Here is a 20453-nt window from a genome sequence, read left to right as displayed (position 1 = left end):
GATCTATTCTGGGGGCTGATCGTCTTGTTGTTCAGCAACGTCCTCATCAGAGGGTTCCTCATCCGAAAACTAATGAGGAAACGGCAACGGAGTGGGCAACGTCTGGCTCGCTGAGTCCGGTCGCACTGGTGCATGCGTGACGGAGCCGGACGCAACATCATGGAACTGCTGCACAGCCTGTGAACTGTCAACAACCATGGGTGCGCGAGGAAGCACAGCGTCAACCCGAGACTGTCTAGACCGTCTGGGTTGTGCAGTCAACACCCTACCGGGTTGCTGAGGTTGACGCACTGCGTCAAAACAAGTCACCTCTGCTGGTTGTTGAACGTCCTGAACGTCAACAACCACCTCCGAGCGTCGCTTAACGACAACGTGCGGCTGGCAACCCACACTGGGTCGCATCGGTGGAGGAACCACCTCAACTGGCAGACGCGAGTAGGTTACCTCAGCGTCAACAGGGCGCACAACCGACCGGTTGGAAGGTTGTTGGCCAGAAGGTTCGGTAGCAACCTTCTCCGCATTAAAGTCCTCTATCAAGAACGCAAGCTTGGACTGCATGTCTTGCAGCAAAGCCCATTTAGGGTCTACGGGAGCAGGTGCGGCCACAGACGGGGTTAGCGACTGAGGCGGTACCGCTTTCCATCCCTGAAAGCCTTGTTTATGCATGACATAATTGTACAGCAAAACTTCAAAGGCTTGAAAACAGCTGTGAAGTTGACCTGTAAAAAACTTGGAGCGTCTCCTGGCCAGGCGCCAGGGAGAGTCTACGAGATTTGAGAAGTCTATCTGGGCAGAGGCATGAACTCCCAAGCCGAGAACTTCTCTCGTGTCATATCAGACTCTCGCTCTATAAGCAAGTTTAAAAGAAGGGAAAGCAAAGGCTGTATCCCCCAAACTCCTCCTGGTGAAAAACCAGTCGCCTAGCCAACGTAAAGCTCTCTAGGAGAGCGAGAGAGCACTAGCTTAAAAACAATGGCTTCGAAGTAGCTAGGCCTAGTGTAAGCTCTGACGTTTAGGCGAACGAGGAGCAGCAGTTACAAAAAGATCCGGACAAAGATCCTTAAAAAAATCATCATGATTTAATTAAAGTCCATAGGAGGCTAAGCAGCTTTAGACTCCTCTCCATCTGACAGAGTCCTCAAGGGAATATCAGTAGGAGGGGGAACAGCAACTTCCTCATCTACAGGAACCTTGTCCGATAAAAGCTGAGTCTCAAGCAAGGGAGAGACCTACTGTGGTGGCAATGCTTTACAAGCAGAGTCCACACTCACTGGTGCATTAGTAGCGGACCAGAACGCAACGTCATGTAACTGCTTGACAGACTGTGAACTGTCAACAACTGAACTGTCAACCACAAAAGGTGCGTGAGGACGCACAGCGTCCACTCGAGACTGCTTTGACTGCCTAGACTGAGCAGTCAAAACAACTCTAGAATGCGGAGGTTGACGCACAGCGTCAAAACAAGTCAACTCCGATTGTTAGTGAACGTCTTGAACGTCAACAGGAGCATCAGCAAGTGGCCTAACGTCCAAATGCGGCTGAAAAACCACACGAGACCGCATCGAGTGTGGTTCTAAACAACCTGACTGACGTGACTTAGCTACGCCAACGTCAACAGTAAGCACAAAGGAACGTTAGGTTGGCTGAAAGCCAGGATATCGATGAGATAAACGGCTAGACTCAACGGACTAATCGGCAGAATAGTCTTCCATAAGGGAGGCAAGCATATACTGCATGTCTTGCCATACAACCCATTAAGGATCAACGGAAATGGTTGTGGTAAGAGACGAGGGTAACGTCTGTGACCGCAACACTTTGCCAACAAAAAAGACTCTCGGAGTCTGTGTTACGCTTTTGTTAGGCGGCGAGCAGTTATCCGATGACTGCATAGGGTCAGAGCTGTCCTAATGGCTCTAACCAGGACGCTGGACCTGTCCTGAAAGGACTGACTTTCGCTTAAGGGCTTCGAAACCTTGTGACAGGTTTCTTATGCGAAAAGCCTTCGGATGACGAGGAGAAACAATGTCTCTCTCGTCTAATGGTAGGGGAGATCTTGGTAAGATACACCCGATACCATAGAGGGAAAAACGTCTGTTCGTTGATCAAAGCCTCTCGAACCCATAAGTCGTTTGACATTACTTCTCCCCTGGGCTTGGGAGCATGCAAGAGGTCCCGGACTAGGTGAACGACAGGCACGAACAGACGAACCCTCGGACGCAACACTGTAACACTTTGCGCATATCACTTTATCACTTCGATTTTCTGTTTTGCACTTATATCACTGAAATCGAAACTTTTACTGATTTCTACCTGAAACACGCAATTCTACCCTTCATTAAAAGGTAGTAATTGCGAAATCAGTCGTATAATGCAAGCTCATTAATACCAGCAAAAAACAGAAAACATATTTTAAGATAAAAAAATCAGTGGCTGGGAAAGAGACTAAACACTAGTTCCTATAAACTACGTTTTCAATCTCTCACCGCACATAGCCTGGGGACGAGAATAAAAAACTAAAAACGTTTTATCCTTCCTCCCCGTACAGAGACTAGGGACGAGAGTAACTCGAGAACAACGTTACCCGCTTGAACGGAACGTTTTCTCTCCTCTCTCTCCCTCCGTCTCTATCTCTCTCTCTCTTTCTCTCTTGATTTCGCACCTAAGAGAAGAGCCCAATTATATTTCGTCAAAAAAACATGTTATTTGACTAAAGGAAAAAACTGAAAGGTTTTTCAATTAAAAAGTTCCTTTAATTTAGAATTTAAAACATTTAAGCTAAGAAAGAATGAACAAAACGTCAGAATCGATTTACTCTTACTGCAAAGTGAAACCGTGATACACTCTCTCTCTATCGTAACGATAGAGCGCATGTTGAACGTCCTGAACGTCAACAACTGCGTAGCATAAATAAACTAAACGTTAGTTCATCTTTGAAAACAGTACGAAGACTATCAAAGAAATTCTTTCATATTACATTTAAAAAGTTTTAAATCCTTAGCTCTTTAAAAGCTTATTACGAAATAAAAGGCTCAACGTTGATTAACTTCGGTTTCCAAGTTAGGACCGCCTACTCTCAGGAAAGGTCGCATATAAACAAAACATTAAAATTTATTTTATATGTTTATAATAAATGGAAAGTTAATCGAAGAGGCCTAATAAAGGCGGAGAGATATAAAATATATAGAGGAAAATCTATAACGTGATAAGATAATTACTAAAAGCCTAAACACACTTCCGTCTAAGGGAAGGGTCGGCCATTTAAAAGTGAAAGAAAGTCCATACTCTCTTTGTCACCATAATTAAATCTATCCAAAACGAGTTCAAGATTTAAGATGAAGATAAAACACCTGCATTGCGAAAGCTCAAAACTAGAATATAGTACTTCACCAATTAGATGTGAAAAATGTTATTTTGATTATAAAATAAATTTTTGAATATACTTACCCGGTGATTATAAATTAAATGACCCTCCCTTCCTCCCCAATAGAGACGCAGTGGGACGAGGAGAAAATTGAGTCTTTGTTTACATTGAGAGCTGGGTATCTGGTCGACAGATGGCGCTGTTGGGCACACCCGCAACCTGTGTAGCGATCGCTGGCGAGTTTTCTGTCGAGCAACAGAGTTGCAGCTATATAATCACCGGGTAAGTATATTCAAAAATTTATTTTATAATCAAAATAACATTATTCGTTTAAACATTGAATTGAGAAAAAGCTTTTTATATTCATAGGAATATAACTGTAGATTAAAGTTATTGTGGATTAGAATGCAGTAGTACAAAATCGAATAGTACTAATGACCTTGACATTTGGTAATCAATATCAGATGACATTTAGAACTGGAAACATCTGTAGACTGTATTTATAAAACTTCTTTAGTGAAGTTTTATCCAAAATAGAGGAGCAAATCAGAAAAATCTCATACCCATTGTAAACAGGGTATCGGTTTGGAAATATAATTGATCCTTTATGATTCATAACTTATTTGATACACAATATGGGAGGAAAATAATGATAAAATAGAAGTACAGTAATTAATTGAGGGATTAAAGAGATGTTTGAATAATTAGATACTATATCAAAATTACTTAAGCTGAAAGGTTTTAGAGATGTTTGTCAATAAGCTAAACAAGAATTTAGATTATTACTTGCCTGTAACCCAGGATTCATAAGGAAGCATGTGTGGAAGTTATCAGGTTAAAAGTTAATCATTATCATTTAAATCGTGAGTGAAGTGTCTAGTATTTATAAAGACCAGAAATACAAGGTATTGTAATTGATTTCTATGCTTTAAAGCAATTAAATTATTCTTTGGCAATGCTGTATATTGCACTGATGAGTTGTGAAATAAGTAATGTACAGGATCTATACAGAAGACTTGGTCTCCAAGAAGTATTTAAGAAATTGTTAAAATAAAGGGAAGAACTTTTTTATTTACTTCTTTCCTTTAGTTCAGTATTTTTTATCTTTATATTTCTTGTTCTGCTCATTTGTGTTTTTTTTATGATCCATTAATCATTTCAGATTTACAAATATTTCTACATGGTTCATAAAATTATTCTATATTTTATAGTTTTGAAAGTATTTCTTTTTTACTGTAAATGAAAATATTCTAGGGAATGCTGGACTTTGACTTTGTCTGCTCTCGACTTGAGCCATCAGTATCAGCCATGGTTTACCCATTTACGGGTGATCACAAGCAGAAGTTTTACTGGGGACACAAGGAGATTCTTATTCCAGGTAAGAAAGATATACTTATCCAAAGTTCCTTTCATAATAAAGTACAGTAATCAAGTTGAACCTAGGGAGTGACTGAAATGAGTGGAGAACAATAACAGACCAGTAAATTAGCAAAGTATAGGTGCTGGTTTATGTCATTCCTATTTCTTATTTCACATTTAAAAATGTTCAACTTCAAAGTACAACACATCATAGTGCAGTGTAGCTATTGTAAGGTGAATTGTTTCAAGTTACTTGACATTATTTTTCCTTCCCATTTATAATTTCTCTACTTTAAAGTCTATTTACTCCTTTACAGCACCTGGTACGTAAAGCCAAGTTATTTCCAGCTATTGCCATGAATTTTTTATTTTTCCAGTTTACAAGAATATGGCAGATGCTACTAAAAAACATCCTGATGCTGATGTTTTAATCAACTTTGCATCTTTACGATCAGCATACGATTCAACCATTGAGACACTTGCATATCCACAGGTGTGTATTTTTATCCGTTTGAAACATTCACCAGATTAATAAAAACTATAGAAAAAATTGTAGTAACTATTTATGAATGGAAATTCATTACTATTGTTTAATCTTCCATTTGAGTACTAATGTAACGTATTCATTAGTGATTTTTTTTTCTAATTTAGAATTGACTTGTTACCTTAATGCATAAAGTATTATGGAATTCTATATTCCAGATTCGCACTATTGCCATCATTGCCGAGGGTATTCCAGAGAACTTGACAAGGATATTAATTAAACGGGCCAATGAAAAAGGAGTATCAATCATTGGTCCTGCTACCGTTGGTGGCATAAAACCAGGCTGTTTCAAGATTGGCAATACTGGTGGAATGATGGACAACATATTGCATTCTAAACTGTACAGACCAGGAAGGTAATGTAGTGGCTCTAACACTTTTTTGAGGCTGAGTAATATTTGTTTGAGGTTGAGGATCTTGCATTCCTAATTTATATCCATAGAGTCTGTCATCATGGAGTGATACTTGGCCCCATTTAAACATTACCGTATTTTGGGGTTACTTGAAACTAGATTTTTGTTTTCTGGTCAATTTCTTTCATTTAATAAGCACTTAAAAGATCATTTTAATTACCAGGTATTTGAAAGAAAAAATCATAGAAAATAAATAGATGTAGACCTAGATTTGATTGGAGTTTAGGCAGACAAAATATAGGACAGAAGAGAGCATAGAGGATTCATATCACATCTAAATTTTATTATAAAGGGAAAAAAATGAGGATTTATATGTTTTATATGCAATTGAGGGAACTAATGATATATGTAAACTTAGATGGATTTCTATTAAATTTGAATATGGTATACTGTATTGTACTGTATTTTATTATGATTTGATGGCATGACCTTATGTGATTCAAGTTCATTCACATATTTTGTAGCTATTTTTAATGTGCTTTATCTTTTCAGTGTTGCATATGTATCACGATCTGGTGGCATGTCAAATGAACTCAACAACATCATTTCACACAATACGGATGGAGTGTACGAGGGCGTCGCTATTGGTGGAGATCGCTATCCTGGCACAACATTCATGGATCATCTCATGCGCTACCATGATAACCCTGAGGTAAAATACATTTGTTCCGTAACCGAAATACAAACCACGCTATTTACAAAGGGTATTACTTTTAGCCTAGCTGAAATGGCGAGCCATTAGAATTTAACGAGGGTGTATTACCCCCGCGCTAGTTAGCGGGGGGGGTAGGGAAGTGGTAGCTAGCTACCCCTCCTCCCCCTCACACACAGGTGAATACCCACTTTAACTTTTGGCTCGGACTGTGACAGACGTCTCTGTCTTGGTCTTCGCTTGGCAGCCATTGTCTGTTTTGTCTTTACTTAATCGCTTACTTTTCATTTACTCAATATATATGTAAACATGTTTTCATGTTTGTATATATATTTGAGTATAGAAATAAGTAAGTTTCCTTTTCAGATGTGTGTGTGTAGTGTACGATATCTACGTGGAGGCCTCGGCAGTTAGGCCACCACGGCGTATTTTATGGGTGGCGATCGAGTTTGACTTATGTCTTTCTCTCTCTCTCTCTCTCTCTCTTGAAGTCGTTCCCCTTTTACTACGTGTTACTACGCCCTTGTAGCCTAGCTTCCTTTCCGTGTGGGGGGTTGCTACGCCGTACGTTTGTATCAATTAGTTATGAATCTAATTGTAGTTGTTTTTTGTTTAGAACGATTCCTTTCGGGGTTTTCGTTCTTTCTTTAGTGTTCATTCACTTTTTAATTACATAATTACATAGTTACATAATTATAATTGTTATAATTCTGTTTTGGTTACAGCTCTCCTTCCGCGAGTGTAAGTGGTTGTGAGGGCACGTGCCTGTTGTGTAATTCTTGTTCCTTTTCCTCGGGATTCCTCTTCGGAGCCTTCCCGGGGGAATGAATGTGTACTAATATTATTTGTTTTATTTTTTTACAGTTACCGATATAGTTCGTTTCTGTAATATAGCAACAGTGTGAGCTGTCTGGAGGAGTCCTGGGGATTCGGCTGTTGCTGCCTCCCCCCTTGTATTTTCGTCAGGGGCGTGTCTCCTTCTACTGGTAGTACTCCCGTGTCGACGGACAGCTCTCCAGTTCATTTTAGAACAGTCAGGAGGCTTGCCTCCTTGGGCGGATAACTTTCCTTCCGAGGGAAGTTTTTCCTGTCCAGGCTTGAGTTTTTCCCCTTTTGGGGGGTTCTTCTCTTGCCTTTTTTTCGTGCGACTATGCTCTTGGTGCTGAGCGGTCGCACCTGCAGTTTCGCTCAAGGGGCTGGGCAACTGCAGGAGCTCCTCTTCGGAGGATTGCTCCTTTTAGGTCACTGGCTGACCAGTCTCTTCCACGAAGTGTTTCTCTTTCGTTCGCGAGAGAGTACACTCATAGAGACTCCTCTTCGGAGGTTTCTTCTGTTGCTGTTGGCCTCCCTCGCCGTAAGGCCCACCGTCCGCCTCGTCGTAAGGGCCTCTCATCTCCCTATAAGGGTGCTTGAGGCGCCTTTTTGGATCTCCGTTTGCAGCCTACAACTCCTTTTTCTTGATCTTCCGCCTTGGTGCAGATGGACAGCAGTCTGATCTCGTCCTCCGACGGGCAACGGTCTTCCCGACGGACAACGGTCTGCCCGACGGACAGCGGTCTTCCGACGGACATCAGTCTCCCGGCGGACAACGATCCCTTCGGGGCAAAGGGTTGCCCCCACGGGGGTTCTTCCCTTGCGTGTCAGGGTTTCCCTGCGCGCCCTTCTGCTCATCAGCGCTCTCCTGTTCGTCAGCGCTTTCAAGATGATCTTCCCTGCGGTTCCTGTTGGTTCCTGTTACGCGCCCTGTGCGCCCACGTTCGCCCTCGCGATCTAGAACTTCGGTTCAGGTCGGGGTCAAGGACTCTTCTTCTTTGCGCAGGCTTCCACGCGTAGCCCTCTGCTCGTCAGCGATCATCAGCTCGTCAGCGATCATCAGCTCGCCAGCGATCATCAGCTCGTCAGCGATCATCAGCCCGCCAGCGATCTCTGAATCGCCCACGTGTGTTACAGCCAGCGCCAACGTTCTCCAACACTTCTGAAGGAACATGGTTCGCCAGCTACTAGCTCACCTGCACATGCTGATCACCATCGCGCGACCCTCAACTACGGATGCTGATCGCCATCGCACAACCCTCAACTGCGGATGCTGATCGCCATCGCGCGACCCTCAAACTGCGGATGCTGATCGCCATCGCGCGACCCTCAACTGCGGATGCTGATCACCATCGCGCTACCCTCACCTGCGGATGCTGATCGCCATCGCGCTACCCTCACCTGCGGATGCTGATCGCCATCGCGCGACCCTCAACTGCGGATGCTGATCGCCATCGCACGACCCTCAACTGCGGATGCTGATCGCCATCGCGCGACCGCACACCTGCGGATGCTGATCACCATCGCTCAACCCTGCGCATGCTGATCACCATCGCGCTACCCTCAACTGCGTATGCTGTTCGCCTTCACGCGATCGCCCACCTGCAGAGGCTGTTCGCCATCGCGCGACCACCAACCTGCGCATGCTGATCGCCATCGCGAGACCCTGGCATGCTGACCACCATCGCGCGACCCTGCGCATGCTGATCACTGCTCGCGATCGCTCACCTTCGCATACTGCTCGCCATCGCACGATCGCTCACCTGCGCATACTGCTCGACCATCGCGTCGGCATATCACAACGCGCCATCGCCAACCTGTGAGTTAGCGCTCACCACCGATCGCTTGTTGATCCATATCGCCAGCAGTCCTCCTCGCCCACGCGGCAGCGCGTTTCCTCGCCATCGCGCTAACGCTTGCGTTCGCCGCCTCGGACTCGCTCTCATCCACCTGCCCACCCTCGCGACCGCTCGCCCGCGCGACCGCTCGCCTGCGCGCCCGCGCGACCGCTCGCCTGCGCGCCCGCGTGACCGCTCCCCCGTGCAACCGCACGACCACTCGCCCGCGCGCCCGCGCGCCCACACGCCCACGTGCCTGCACGTCTACGCTCATGCTCTCCAATGTTCGCCCACGCGCGAACCAACGGTTTTTTTCCATCGCGCAGACGGATGATGTTCCGTCGCGCGAACCTACGGTGTTTCTTCGCACAAATGTCGGCTTATTTCTTGCAGTATCCATTGCTCGTCTTATCGCCCGCCGACCACCAGGAATTCCCGTCGCGCGAGCTCCAGGGCAATTGCGACCACGATTCCCAATGGGGTTTTCGGTTTTCGCAGCATGACCAGCCTGGCGAGTTCTTTTGGAGCGTATTTCCAGAACACTGTCTCACCCCGTAAACACAGAGCATGGCACTTGCAGAATAGGAGAAACTTAAGAGAGATCTGAACAACACTCCTCTATTCCTGAACCTGGGTTAGCCCTTCCCCGTCATTCCCTGGAAGGATTTTTGGCGGGGGGGGGCTTTCCGTTCGAGATTTCTCCATCGGACAAGGGGTGACTGCTTACCTCTTCCTCTGGGAGCTTACCAGGTTCTTTCCCTCCTCGGTTACGGCCCGAGGTTTGGTTCAAGGAAGCTACAGGAAGATCAAGGGTACTTTCCTCCTCTCGAGCTCAGGCACCTTGGCCTTTCGTCGTTAGTATCTAACTTGCGGACAAGCTCGATGTTGTACCATCTGGACGCGCTGACTGAGGGCTTCCTTCGGGTGTCTCATCTGTGGAGGTCGACGACCTCAGACACCCTTCCATCCTTGAGAAGAGTTTGTTTGTGCCCAAGGACAGAGACTTGGACAGCTGCTGTGCGGAGTAAATCGACTTCCGGTTTCACTCCTCCAAGGTGCTTTCTTCCAGACTCTGCAGGGCTCCAGCGCCTTTTCTTTCAACCACGTCGGCCTAAGTTATCGGCTACGACAACTGGGACAAGGTGTCCAATTGCAGTTTTCTCCTGTCAGGAACAGATGGCACGGGAGACTCCCCCGGGGGGGCATAGTCCTAAAAGGAGTTCACGAACTCTAGGATTGCTGGTTTTTCGCTGGGAGGATGCTTAAGGTTACTCATCCGAATGACAGCTTCCCGATGCCCATTCCCGCATATTCTCTGTGAGTAGCCAAGGATATCGCGCCTGCCGTCTCTGTCAGCGAATTCAGTGTCTCTGAACCTCTATGCCATAGCGTCAGCAGAATTGCCCGGTTGGGCAGAATGATCCATACCTTAGGCGAAGGTCTTCCTTAGGATCATCGACGGCTTCACCCCCGGCCCCCTCAGTCGATCCTTTCTTGTAAGGAAGGATCTGAGAGGGGATGTCCATAGTCGACCTCTCAGCCCAGATCAAGTTTGTCGAACAAACTTCGGCCAGCAGAATCGATCAGACTGGTAACGAGGCGACAGGACTCCTTAAAAAACCCTGGATCAGAAGGACGGGTACTTTCAGTTTCCATTCCATCCATCTTCCAGGGTGCTCGTCGAATTCAGCCTAGACTGCAAGTATTCCTGCTTATGATGCAGTGTGGCTATCCCGCCGTGGCATAGCAGGTTTGTTTCCCCAGAGAACTCTCCCTGCCTTCCTCTTGGCCGCTCAGGGGCAGGCTTCCGCCCCCTCTGCTGTTTGGAGGGCTGGTCAACTCCTGTAGGCTCGGGTTTCGACCTTCTTCAGCACCGGGACAAGCTTCCGGATGCTTACCATGAGTATGGGCTCATGGTATTTTGCTTGGAGCCTTCTCTTCCTCTGCCTCAACATCTGGAGTATCTGGCCATGATATTGAGTCAACGGCCTTACCACATTGGAAACCCCGCTTCTCGTCCATCCAGCGAGGTTAAGCAACGTCGGTACTTGGATGGGTGACCACCTGGGGACGCCAGATTCTGTTTCCACATCCTCCGAGCCTTCCTTTCGGTTGACTGTGGCAAGACTGAGGAGAGTCGCAGTACCTGTTCTCAGTCAAGCAGAGCTTTCAGCCCTACCTTGAAACGTTTCCTAGTTCTTCTTTCCTCATTGACCCGTCTATAGTCCGAACGGTCGCCTCAGGATAAGTTCCAGGTGGGGCGATCCAAGTTCCGGTGGCTTCAGGCAATGTTTAACCGGACTCCCTGGCCCTATGGGACCAGTGGAACTATTAGACCTGCAATGGGTGTTGACCTATGGAGCCTCTTGATGGTAGTGGATATTCTCGTCCTTTCCCCACATTCTTGATGCGGTTCTCGGACTCGTCAAAGGAAAGGGGGGGGGGCATGTTCCGGTCCAGGCCTATGGTCAAGACCTGAAGGATACCTCTCCATCATTCAGGCAGGCTTAGGGACCTTAATCTGGCCCCTCTTCAGATCCTACAGTTACTGCCGAGTGTCCCCGTTGGGCGTCGACTTCATTCTAACCAGCAGGGGACGCATTTTCACACCTTCACATCTTGCAGTAGAGATACCGGGATGATTGAGATTCTCTCAATACCACCATCGGCTCTCTCATTCCAGGCAGGGGAATGTTTCTCTCAGACTATCCGAGCAGAGCCTCATAGAGAGAGTGTACCTAGGGGTCTTTGACCTTAGGTAACCAGCAAGTGCTGGTCTGGGGGACCTGATCGCGACAGCTTGGAACCTCAAGCTTCCGCTAGTCTTCCCCCCAGTCTCAGTCCCCGAGACACTGGCAAGATGCATTCCGGTGATGGTGGGACAACTTCGACGCCTGCGTCTTCCCTCCTTTTTGTCTGCGGACAATGGGCCTCAACAAGACCAGGTTGTCTGTCAACCTTTCAATGGGAGAGCTCCACTGGGACTACGCGCAGAACGGTTTCTGGACCCTCTGCTTCCCCTGACGGAACTCCCGGGAGAGCTTCTCCCACGGCGCAGACTACTCAAGCAACCACACTGCGACATCTCTCCCGAACCGGGACGTCGCTTCGGCTTCATGCCTGGAGACACTACGCTTCCTCCTCTAGAAGAGACAACCCGCTACAGTCGCGGTATGGAGGTCGCGTCATCTGCGATAGTCATCCACAGGGGTCTCCCAGGCAAAGTGAAGAGTCTAAGGTGGTTGGTGCCGTGGGAGATATACCCCTTCCCTTGAGGCCTCTTCTCCAGCAATAACAGTCTTATTGCCTTTCGGCGGGAGGAAACTCCTTTCCGCTCTCGGCAATGAAGCCTGTCGCTCAGCCTTTCCCTGACCTTCAGGCTTAAAGGGATAACTTTCCTGCCCGCTGGATCTATCCTCGCTCATGCGAAGCTACGATCGTCCCTGCCCTAGTCGGAGGAAGACCTCCAACTTGGAGCATGGCTCGGACTTTTAGTCCTTTAAGAGATCTTCTCAAGACCCCTTTTACGACAGGCCTCGGATTGTATTCCGCCTTGGGTCTTCTGCTCACTCTGGCCACGGCCAGTGTGTAAGCAATCTTCTTGGTCTCTTACTACTCCCCCCTTTCTAAGGAAGAGGGGAAGGCAACATTCAGGCTCGCTCCTGAGTTGTTGGCTAGACTCAGAATCTGAGGGTCCCGGCCCTTCGGTCCGATTCATTCAAGATTTCGAGTCTCCATTCTGTGTCTGATGTCCCAAGACCTTCTCTTTCTTGCCAGTAAGGAATCTAGAGGTTAGCGCTGGGAACAGCTGCAGTTTGTCCTCAGTTGCAGCCGATTTGGGAACACAAGGAGGACATGGGGAGAGAGTCACCAGTATACCTCTTCAGCCCGGACTCAAGGACATTCATCTCGTCCTGTCTTCAGACCCTCCCCCGTCACGTCGCCCTACAGCACGATGTTGGATACATCGCAACGTCCCTCGCCTTCGAGTAATACTACTCTGTGACGCAGGTGCTACAAGCTGGAGTCTGGAAGCGTCTGATGACCTTCGCAGCCCGCTTCCTGCAGGGCGTGACCCACAGGAGTCTCGATACATTTTCTATCGCTCTGTGGTGGCTACACAACAGATGGTCTAACCTCAGGCTCCCTTTTGGACAGGTAGCAGAAGGTTGAGGGCATTGTTATCAGGTTTTAGTCTGCATGAACGAAAGAAGTATGTCTGGCCCTTACTTCTTTCTTCATCATCCCCTCTACGGGGAAGCAGCATCCTGGTCTCTGCATAGCTGACCTCGAACCTCTGCAGGTAAACCATGCTTCCTTGTGTTCCGAGTATTGAGTCAATACTGTCGCGTCCCCCATACCCTGACGAGGTGGTATTGGGAACGTCCTAACCCAGAGTTCCTTCTGGAACTCCAGGTCAACTGCCTAGGACGAGTCACACTTCTTCCTTCACACACAAGCTTACGTAGGCCACATGGTTCCTTGCGGAGCAAGGAACTTGTGAGGTGCAGGGACTCCATTTCTCGAGTGCGACTCACTCGGATTCTGAGTCCCCGGGTAAAGCCAAAGCCAGTATGGCTGGGGACTTTCCACCCTTCCTAAGGGATAAGTCACCCTTTGTAAATAGCGTGGTTTGTATTTCGGTTACGGAACAAATGACAAATTCGAAGATAATTTGTATTTTTCCTAACCATACAAACCTTAGCTATTTACACATATTTGCCCGCCAGCCCTGTCCCCCAAGACAAGTCCTACCTCTAAGTGAAAGTGAGTATTCACCTGTGTGTGAGGGGGAGGAGGGGTAGCTAGCTACCACTTCCCTACCCCCCCGCTAACTAGCGCGGGGGTAATACACCCTCGTTAAATTCTAATGGCTCGCCATTTCAGCTACGCTAAAAGTAATACCCTTTGTAAATAGCTAAGGTTTGTATGGTTAGGAAAAATACAAATTATCTTCGAATTTGTCATTTTAGTAATTAATACAGTATAGTATTATTCATATCACCTTCAGTCTATCTCATAAATTTAATATAACTTATCTCTTGAATATTCTTTGAAGCATCTGTTAAGACATTTACATATTTATACCATACTAATTTTTGTCAATTTTAATTTTGATATTCACTTACGCTTATTTATACCAAAATTACAAGGGTGGATATTGATAAATAAGTGATAGTTTCAATAGATTAATTTTCATTATTGCTTTTATATATGCATCATATTTTAGTTCTCTATTGGATCCTAAATGAGTCCATTAACAATGTGGTATTGAGCATCTTAGCCTCTCTTCAGTCAAGTGATTAAAAAGTTGGGTTATTGGTTCAAATATATCTGAGGATTCAGTGGATGCTTGTACAGAGATCATACTAAAGACTAGTGAACCTAGGAACAAGTGCAGGCCACAGATATAATCGCATGTTTATAGATAATTTGTTTAGAAAGTATAAGAAGATAACTCATAGAGTGTATATTTCTTTGTTCTTAGTCAATAGAATCTTATTTTTTCAACACAACAATGACCTATCTGAAAGATATTCTTATTTTATTGAATATGATATGGGTGAATAATGTTTTTATTTATTTTACCCTATGCAGGTTAAGATGTTAGTTCTTCTTGGAGAGGTTGGAGGTGTTGAGGAGTATGAAGTAATTGAAGCACTCAATGACAAGCGTATTTCCAAGCCCATTGTTGCCTGGTGTATTGGAACTTGTGCTGGTAAGTTATTGTCTTTGATTTTTTATTTTGCTGTTGTTTAAATGTGGTTTTTATTCCTCTGATTTAAGGTCTGTAGAAATTAACAGAACAAATTTGGTACTTTGTACTGTTCAGGTACTGTTTTTCATTTTAAGATAAGTAACATTTTGATAATGATAGTTAGCATTTAGGTCCTTAGGACTTTCTTTTGTATCAAATAAATCCTTTTTATTGTACAATAATCCCAATAAAATTTCACGCTGGTACCTTGCTTTTTGCCCAAATTTTATACAGTAATCTATTCCAATGTTGTATACTCCAACCCCAACTATTACAAGATTCAGTCTCATCACTAAACAGTAAATTGTGTACTGTAATACCACAAATGTTTTTAGGCAATAAATCCTTGATCAGCATAATTGTTACAGGTTGAAAGTATTTCATACAATTCTGAGATGTTCATTAAATATTCCAGACATGTTTGCATCTGAGGTTCAGTTTGGCCATGCTGGAGCTTGTGCAAATGCTGAAAGAGAAACTGCTGTCTTCAAGAACAAGGCCTTGGCTGCAGCTGGTGCACACGTGCCTTCAAGCTTTGATGAATTGGGAATAGTAAGTAGAGCAGTAATTTTTTTCTCGATATTTCCTTTTGATGTCGGCATCTATGCTCTACGTAACTCTCTCCTATAATATAAGTGTTTGTACACGTTTTAGTTCCTGCCCCTTGTTTACCAGCTGTCATGTGTCCCTTAATTGCTAAGGATTTTTTTATTTAGGTTTCAATAGTAAAGTTATTGATAATGCAAGTCCGTAGAATTAAAGTTTATTATGTCAGTGAAAGTCAAGAAATAATTAAGAGTAACTCACATTTTTAATTATAATATGGAAGACTGATTTTAGTTTTATCATATCATTTACTGTCAATTTATGTCCAAAAACATTGGCCAATGATTTATATGCACTGCATATCAGTACATGGTGTGACAAAAACTTTTTATCTCAAAATATTTTTCATTGTTTACATGGGATGGATTCAAAATTACAAGTGAAATCTTAGATTAATCACTTAACTTTTATATATATTTATAAAGGAATATCAATTACAGAAGTACAGTACTGAAAAATAAAATATTTTTGTGATGAATACAAGTTCTATAATCACTGTAGTACTTGTCTTGTAAATTTCATTGATGTGGTTTGCATGAAAGGATTAAAAAATGACTCTCTAGTTACATGAGTCATGTCATGTGTACTCATAATAGATTTAGATTATTTTGCCACTAAATGGAAATTAACATACAACGATTCACTTACTGCAATGAAAAATAAGGAAATGTGTTGGTTTTAATTTCTTACCATTATGCTCCTATGGTATATCAAAATGGAATTTAACTTTCGCAGGAAATTAGAGCAGCAATTTTTATCTTCAATGCATGATTCTCCATAATTGGGTAAGGTGCCAGTGCACCACATATGAATGTAGTTCCAAAAGTGATTGTGGCCAATGCTTATAAATGTATAAAGTGATAAATTCCTTTCGTACAACTTATTAATCATAAATTGCCTTTATTCAACCGGTAATGGCATCTAGTCACATCATATAAGGTCCAAAGGAATGCCCCTGCTTACCTTCCCTATATTCTGGCCGCAAAGATGTTGGAGATGCTAGTAAACGTAATGAATTCCTATTCCTAGCCGTGGGACATTGAAAGAGGAAAGAGGACTTTGGAATTGATAAGAATAGCAGCACATGGGACCGAGGGGATTACAAATCTCCTCACAGCTCGTGAGAGTGCAATACTATCCTATTTTTGTAGGATGTGATGTATGGTTTTCATTATGTAAAAAAAAAATTCTAGGATCAGCATTTCAAGAACCAGAAAGCCTGCAATGACAGGAGTCAGGCCATGCACCCTAGACTTGACAGCATGACAGCCACAAGACTGTAACAAAACCCCAGCCCAGTACCTCAACAGGATAATGGCTCCGTGAAAGTGAAAAGATTTAGCCACAGTATTAGGCTTACACAGAGTGATATAATATGGGATAGTAGCCATACCCTGGGACCATGCAGACAGCTCTAAAGTTGATAGTAGGACACAATTATTATCATTATTAAGCTACAACCCTAGTGGGAAAAGCAGGATGGTATAAGCCCAAGGGTTCCAACTTACAAACAGCTTCTTGGAACCTATTAAGTTTGTGAATTGAGGACCTTCTGTATATAAAGATGATGCTATTACAAATGTTATTTTACATACTGCATCCTTATAAATTCAAGTTAATTAAATAAATGCAATTTTAATACATGCCGCCCGAAATGGGAATCACTGTTTTGTTTGTATCATCGCCAATCACAAGTAACAAATGAACACATTTACATAACTAATGATGCTAATAGCTTTTTGTAAACTCTGTGAATAAGTTATTTTTATAAGATATTTTGAATAAGTTTGAAAATTACATTAAGAATACTTTTTTTTTTATTTATGTGCACATATCGGTATCAGTAGCTTGAGACATCAGACAATGCTTACACATATTCATCTGGGTTCACATAGAAAATACATTATTTGATTATTTTTATATTGAATTATTAATTGAATGGACTATCTGTTATGAAGAAATACCATTAGTATGCTGCATAAGATGAAAAGGGTTTTATCACTTTTATTATCATTTTACTGTACAGCATTTCATAATGTAAATATTTTCATGTATATCAGTGATTACCGTAGTATACTGAGGCTGAGGATAGCCTACTATAAACATTTTAGACTTTCAGGTTTGATTTTTGGAATGGTAATTTAAGATGACCCCCAATTTTTATGGGTAAATTTTAGAATTTAAAGGTTGTCTTATATGTGGCAATATATGGTACTGTACTTTACCTTGCTTTTGGATAAGAAAAAAATAGAATCACAGTATGAGTATCTTGTATTTACCATTAGATTTACATAGTACTGCTTGTAATTTGGAACTCAACCTCTTACACTATCAAGAGGTTCAGTATGGCCATACAGATATTGTAAGCAAAAACCACTAAACTCATTTATTTTCCAGGAAATTAATAAAGTTTACCAAGACCTACTCCATGAGGGCATCATTGTACCCAAAGAAGAAGTTCCACCACCAACTGTCCCTATGGATTACAATTGGGCTAGGGTAAGTCATTTATGTATTGCATGTAAAAGTGCTTATAAAAGTTAATATTGCTTTACAATGCTGCTCAGGTTTAGTCATTTACCTTGAATGTGGCTTTGGTTCTATGCTTTTCTGGCCTTTTATTTTTTGTAGTTTTAGGAAGATTGTCACCTTGAGCTCATGCTGAGGGTTGGCCTCATGCACTATCAAATATTAATTCCAGATAAGTTCCTTTGAATTAGGTTTAGGTTTTTATTAACCATAGAACAAAATCTTCAAGTTCACCTTACAGCTACATTTTAATATTCTTTGGCAAGATTAAAAGTTATTGTGTAATAAACAGGGTTTCAAAACTGACTTTAGCTGTGTTAATTGTTGTCACTGACCCTAGTGTAAATTGTTGGTTTGCATACCGTACTGTACAACATGTTTAGGCAAACTGAAAGTAAAAGCTTTGCTGTAAACCTAACACATAACCACTGGATAAAGAATTGGTTGGTTATTAAGGTGATCAGTTGCTGCTATGTAAAATATTTTCCTGCAACCTTTCTAAATTCCAAATGTTCAATAGATCATAGATCATTATAAGACTTTCAATTGTAAAATAAAAAAAATTGTTGCTACAAAACATTTCAACTAACAAACTTTTAATGGTATGATTCTTTGTGTACATTAAATAACACTCTTTGGATAAGTGAAAGTATTTTATTATAACAGAACTAGTTGTAATAATTCTTGATTCTATCTCACTATAGCAGATCAGCTGACTTATTAATATTGGAGAGTAGCGAGGGGGTTGAGGTTATGAGCAGCATACCTCACTTGATTATGTTGGACCTAAGTATTTTTCATCTTAAGAACCCACTCTTGAAACACATCATGTTTTCATTTAGGGGAATTACTGTAGTTTTAATTTCTTATGAATAGCCAACCTCAGTCCCTTAATTTTTGAATGGTGTTTGCTTATGTGAGTCTTTTTTGAAGAAAGAATATACCCTAGAGCATATTTTGTATATAACATAAGTACTACTATAATATTTGGCTTTTACATTTCAGGAGCTTGGCTTGATAAGAAAACCAGCATCATTTATGACATCTATTAGTGATGAAAGAGGCCAGGAACTCTTGTATGCAGGAATGCCTATATCTGCAGTGTTGGAACAAGGTAAAAGTTTGACAAACATTTTTTACTCATTAAGAATAAATTAACTATCATAAGTAGGTGAAGTACATTAAAAGGTAAGTGAATTAAGGAACTTCTTTTGTAGACAGAATTGAGATTACCAGAGAAGTGCTCGTAATATATTCATAGCATAGAAAATTGGTATTTTATAGCTCATTGCTTAGCTCATTCCTAAGAATGCTCTTAGCAAAGACCGTATTGACCTGTATCCTGTTTTTGTTTTACTAATAAATGTAACATTTTATAGGTTTGGGAATTGGAGGTACTTTGTCTCTGTTGTGGTTCCAACGTCGATTACCTCAGTATGCCACAACATTCCTTGAAATGTGCCTAATGATAACAGCTGATCATGGTCCAGCTGTCTCAGGTGCCCATAATACTATAGTTTGCACAAGAGCTGGTAAAGATCTTGTATCTTCCTTGGTGTCTGGTTTACTGACCATTGTAAGTGTCTGTTTTACTTCTTGTTTTAATTATATATACATTATATATATATACTTTGATCAGTATGATTAATTATTAATGCTTTCTTAAGTTATTTCCAATTGTGCATAGGCAAGAAATAACTACTTAAAAATTTTATTATTGTTACAGTATCAGTTTAACCAAACAATGGCTGTTGTAAACTCTCTGATATTTTACCTTTTCTTTTAATTCAGTATTTAATCTTAACTGTTAAAATACTCTAGAAATTTCTGTTCTTCAGGGTGATCGTTTTGGTGGTGCTTTGGATGGAGCTGCAAGACAGTTTAGTGAGGCGTTCGACAAGAATATGCTGCCTATGGAATTTGTCAATGATATGCGTAAAAAGGGTCAACTTATCATGGGCATTGGTCACAGAATTAAATCAGTAAGTACAGTAGTTCAATAGAGACTTACTGCTATTTCTAGTTATGTTATCAACTTATAGTTCAGTTTTTTCTCCTAATATACTGTGTGAAAATATGGTTGGCAGAATGCTTCTTTATCAAGGATTGTCCTTCTCTCAGGGATTAATGAATATGCTTACTTTAACACCAAATATCACACCTTTCCTTGTTCCATTATGTTAATGCTCATTAATAAGATATACCCTTTATTTTACAATCACTAATATAAGCCATTAATTTACAAGAGCAATAGAGAGGCAAGATTAGAAGAAAAAAAGGGAATTGATTAGTTTGGGGAAAATTATCAGGTAATATGTTTATAAAAAGTAAGGCTAAAGAGCTAACCATATGAAAATGTGTAATTTATACTGTCCAGTAACCTCATTATTCTCCGGTGCATGCACATAGTATATTACATTTTGCATAATACTACAGTGGTTCCCATTTTCCTTAAAATAAGGACTGAAGTGTCTTCATATAATTTTGTAACCACAGAATGAGCTAATTTTCAATATTAATCTTACCCGATAATCATGTAGCTGTCAACTCTGTTGCCGACAGAAATCTACGGTCGGGATAC

The 20453-nt window shown here is 42.4% G+C and overlaps 2 protein-coding genes across 4 annotated transcripts in view; one reads left to right on the top strand and one right to left on the bottom strand.

Moving 5' to 3' along the window:
- LOC137632263 (ATP-citrate synthase-like) overlaps positions 1–20453 on the bottom strand; it is a 369682-nt gene that overhangs the window by 129573 nt on the left and 219656 nt on the right. The window lies entirely within an intron of this gene.
- The window catches only part of LOC137632212 (ATP-citrate synthase-like), a 94311-nt gene that overhangs the window by 50914 nt on the left and 22944 nt on the right, over positions 1–20453 (top strand). The window contains exons 9-18 of the mRNA XM_068364098.1: positions 4616–4739; positions 5098–5213; positions 5423–5619; positions 6169–6328; positions 14578–14698; positions 15153–15289; positions 17741–17842; positions 18878–18986; positions 19252–19448; positions 19711–19854. Coding sequence (XP_068220199.1) covers positions 4616–4739; positions 5098–5213; positions 5423–5619; positions 6169–6328; positions 14578–14698; positions 15153–15289; positions 17741–17842; positions 18878–18986; positions 19252–19448; positions 19711–19854 — 1407 coding nt within the window. The remainder of the gene's footprint in view (positions 1–4615; positions 4740–5097; positions 5214–5422; positions 5620–6168; positions 6329–14577; positions 14699–15152; positions 15290–17740; positions 17843–18877; positions 18987–19251; positions 19449–19710; positions 19855–20453) is intronic.

Source organism: Palaemon carinicauda, chromosome 41 (assembly GCF_036898095.1).
Source record: "Palaemon carinicauda isolate YSFRI2023 chromosome 41, ASM3689809v2, whole genome shotgun sequence".
In the NCBI taxonomy this organism is placed as follows: domain Eukaryota; kingdom Metazoa; phylum Arthropoda; class Malacostraca; order Decapoda; family Palaemonidae; genus Palaemon; species Palaemon carinicauda.
Note: the sequence above shows the minus strand (reverse complement) of the source record. Positions and strands in the feature narration are given on the sequence as shown.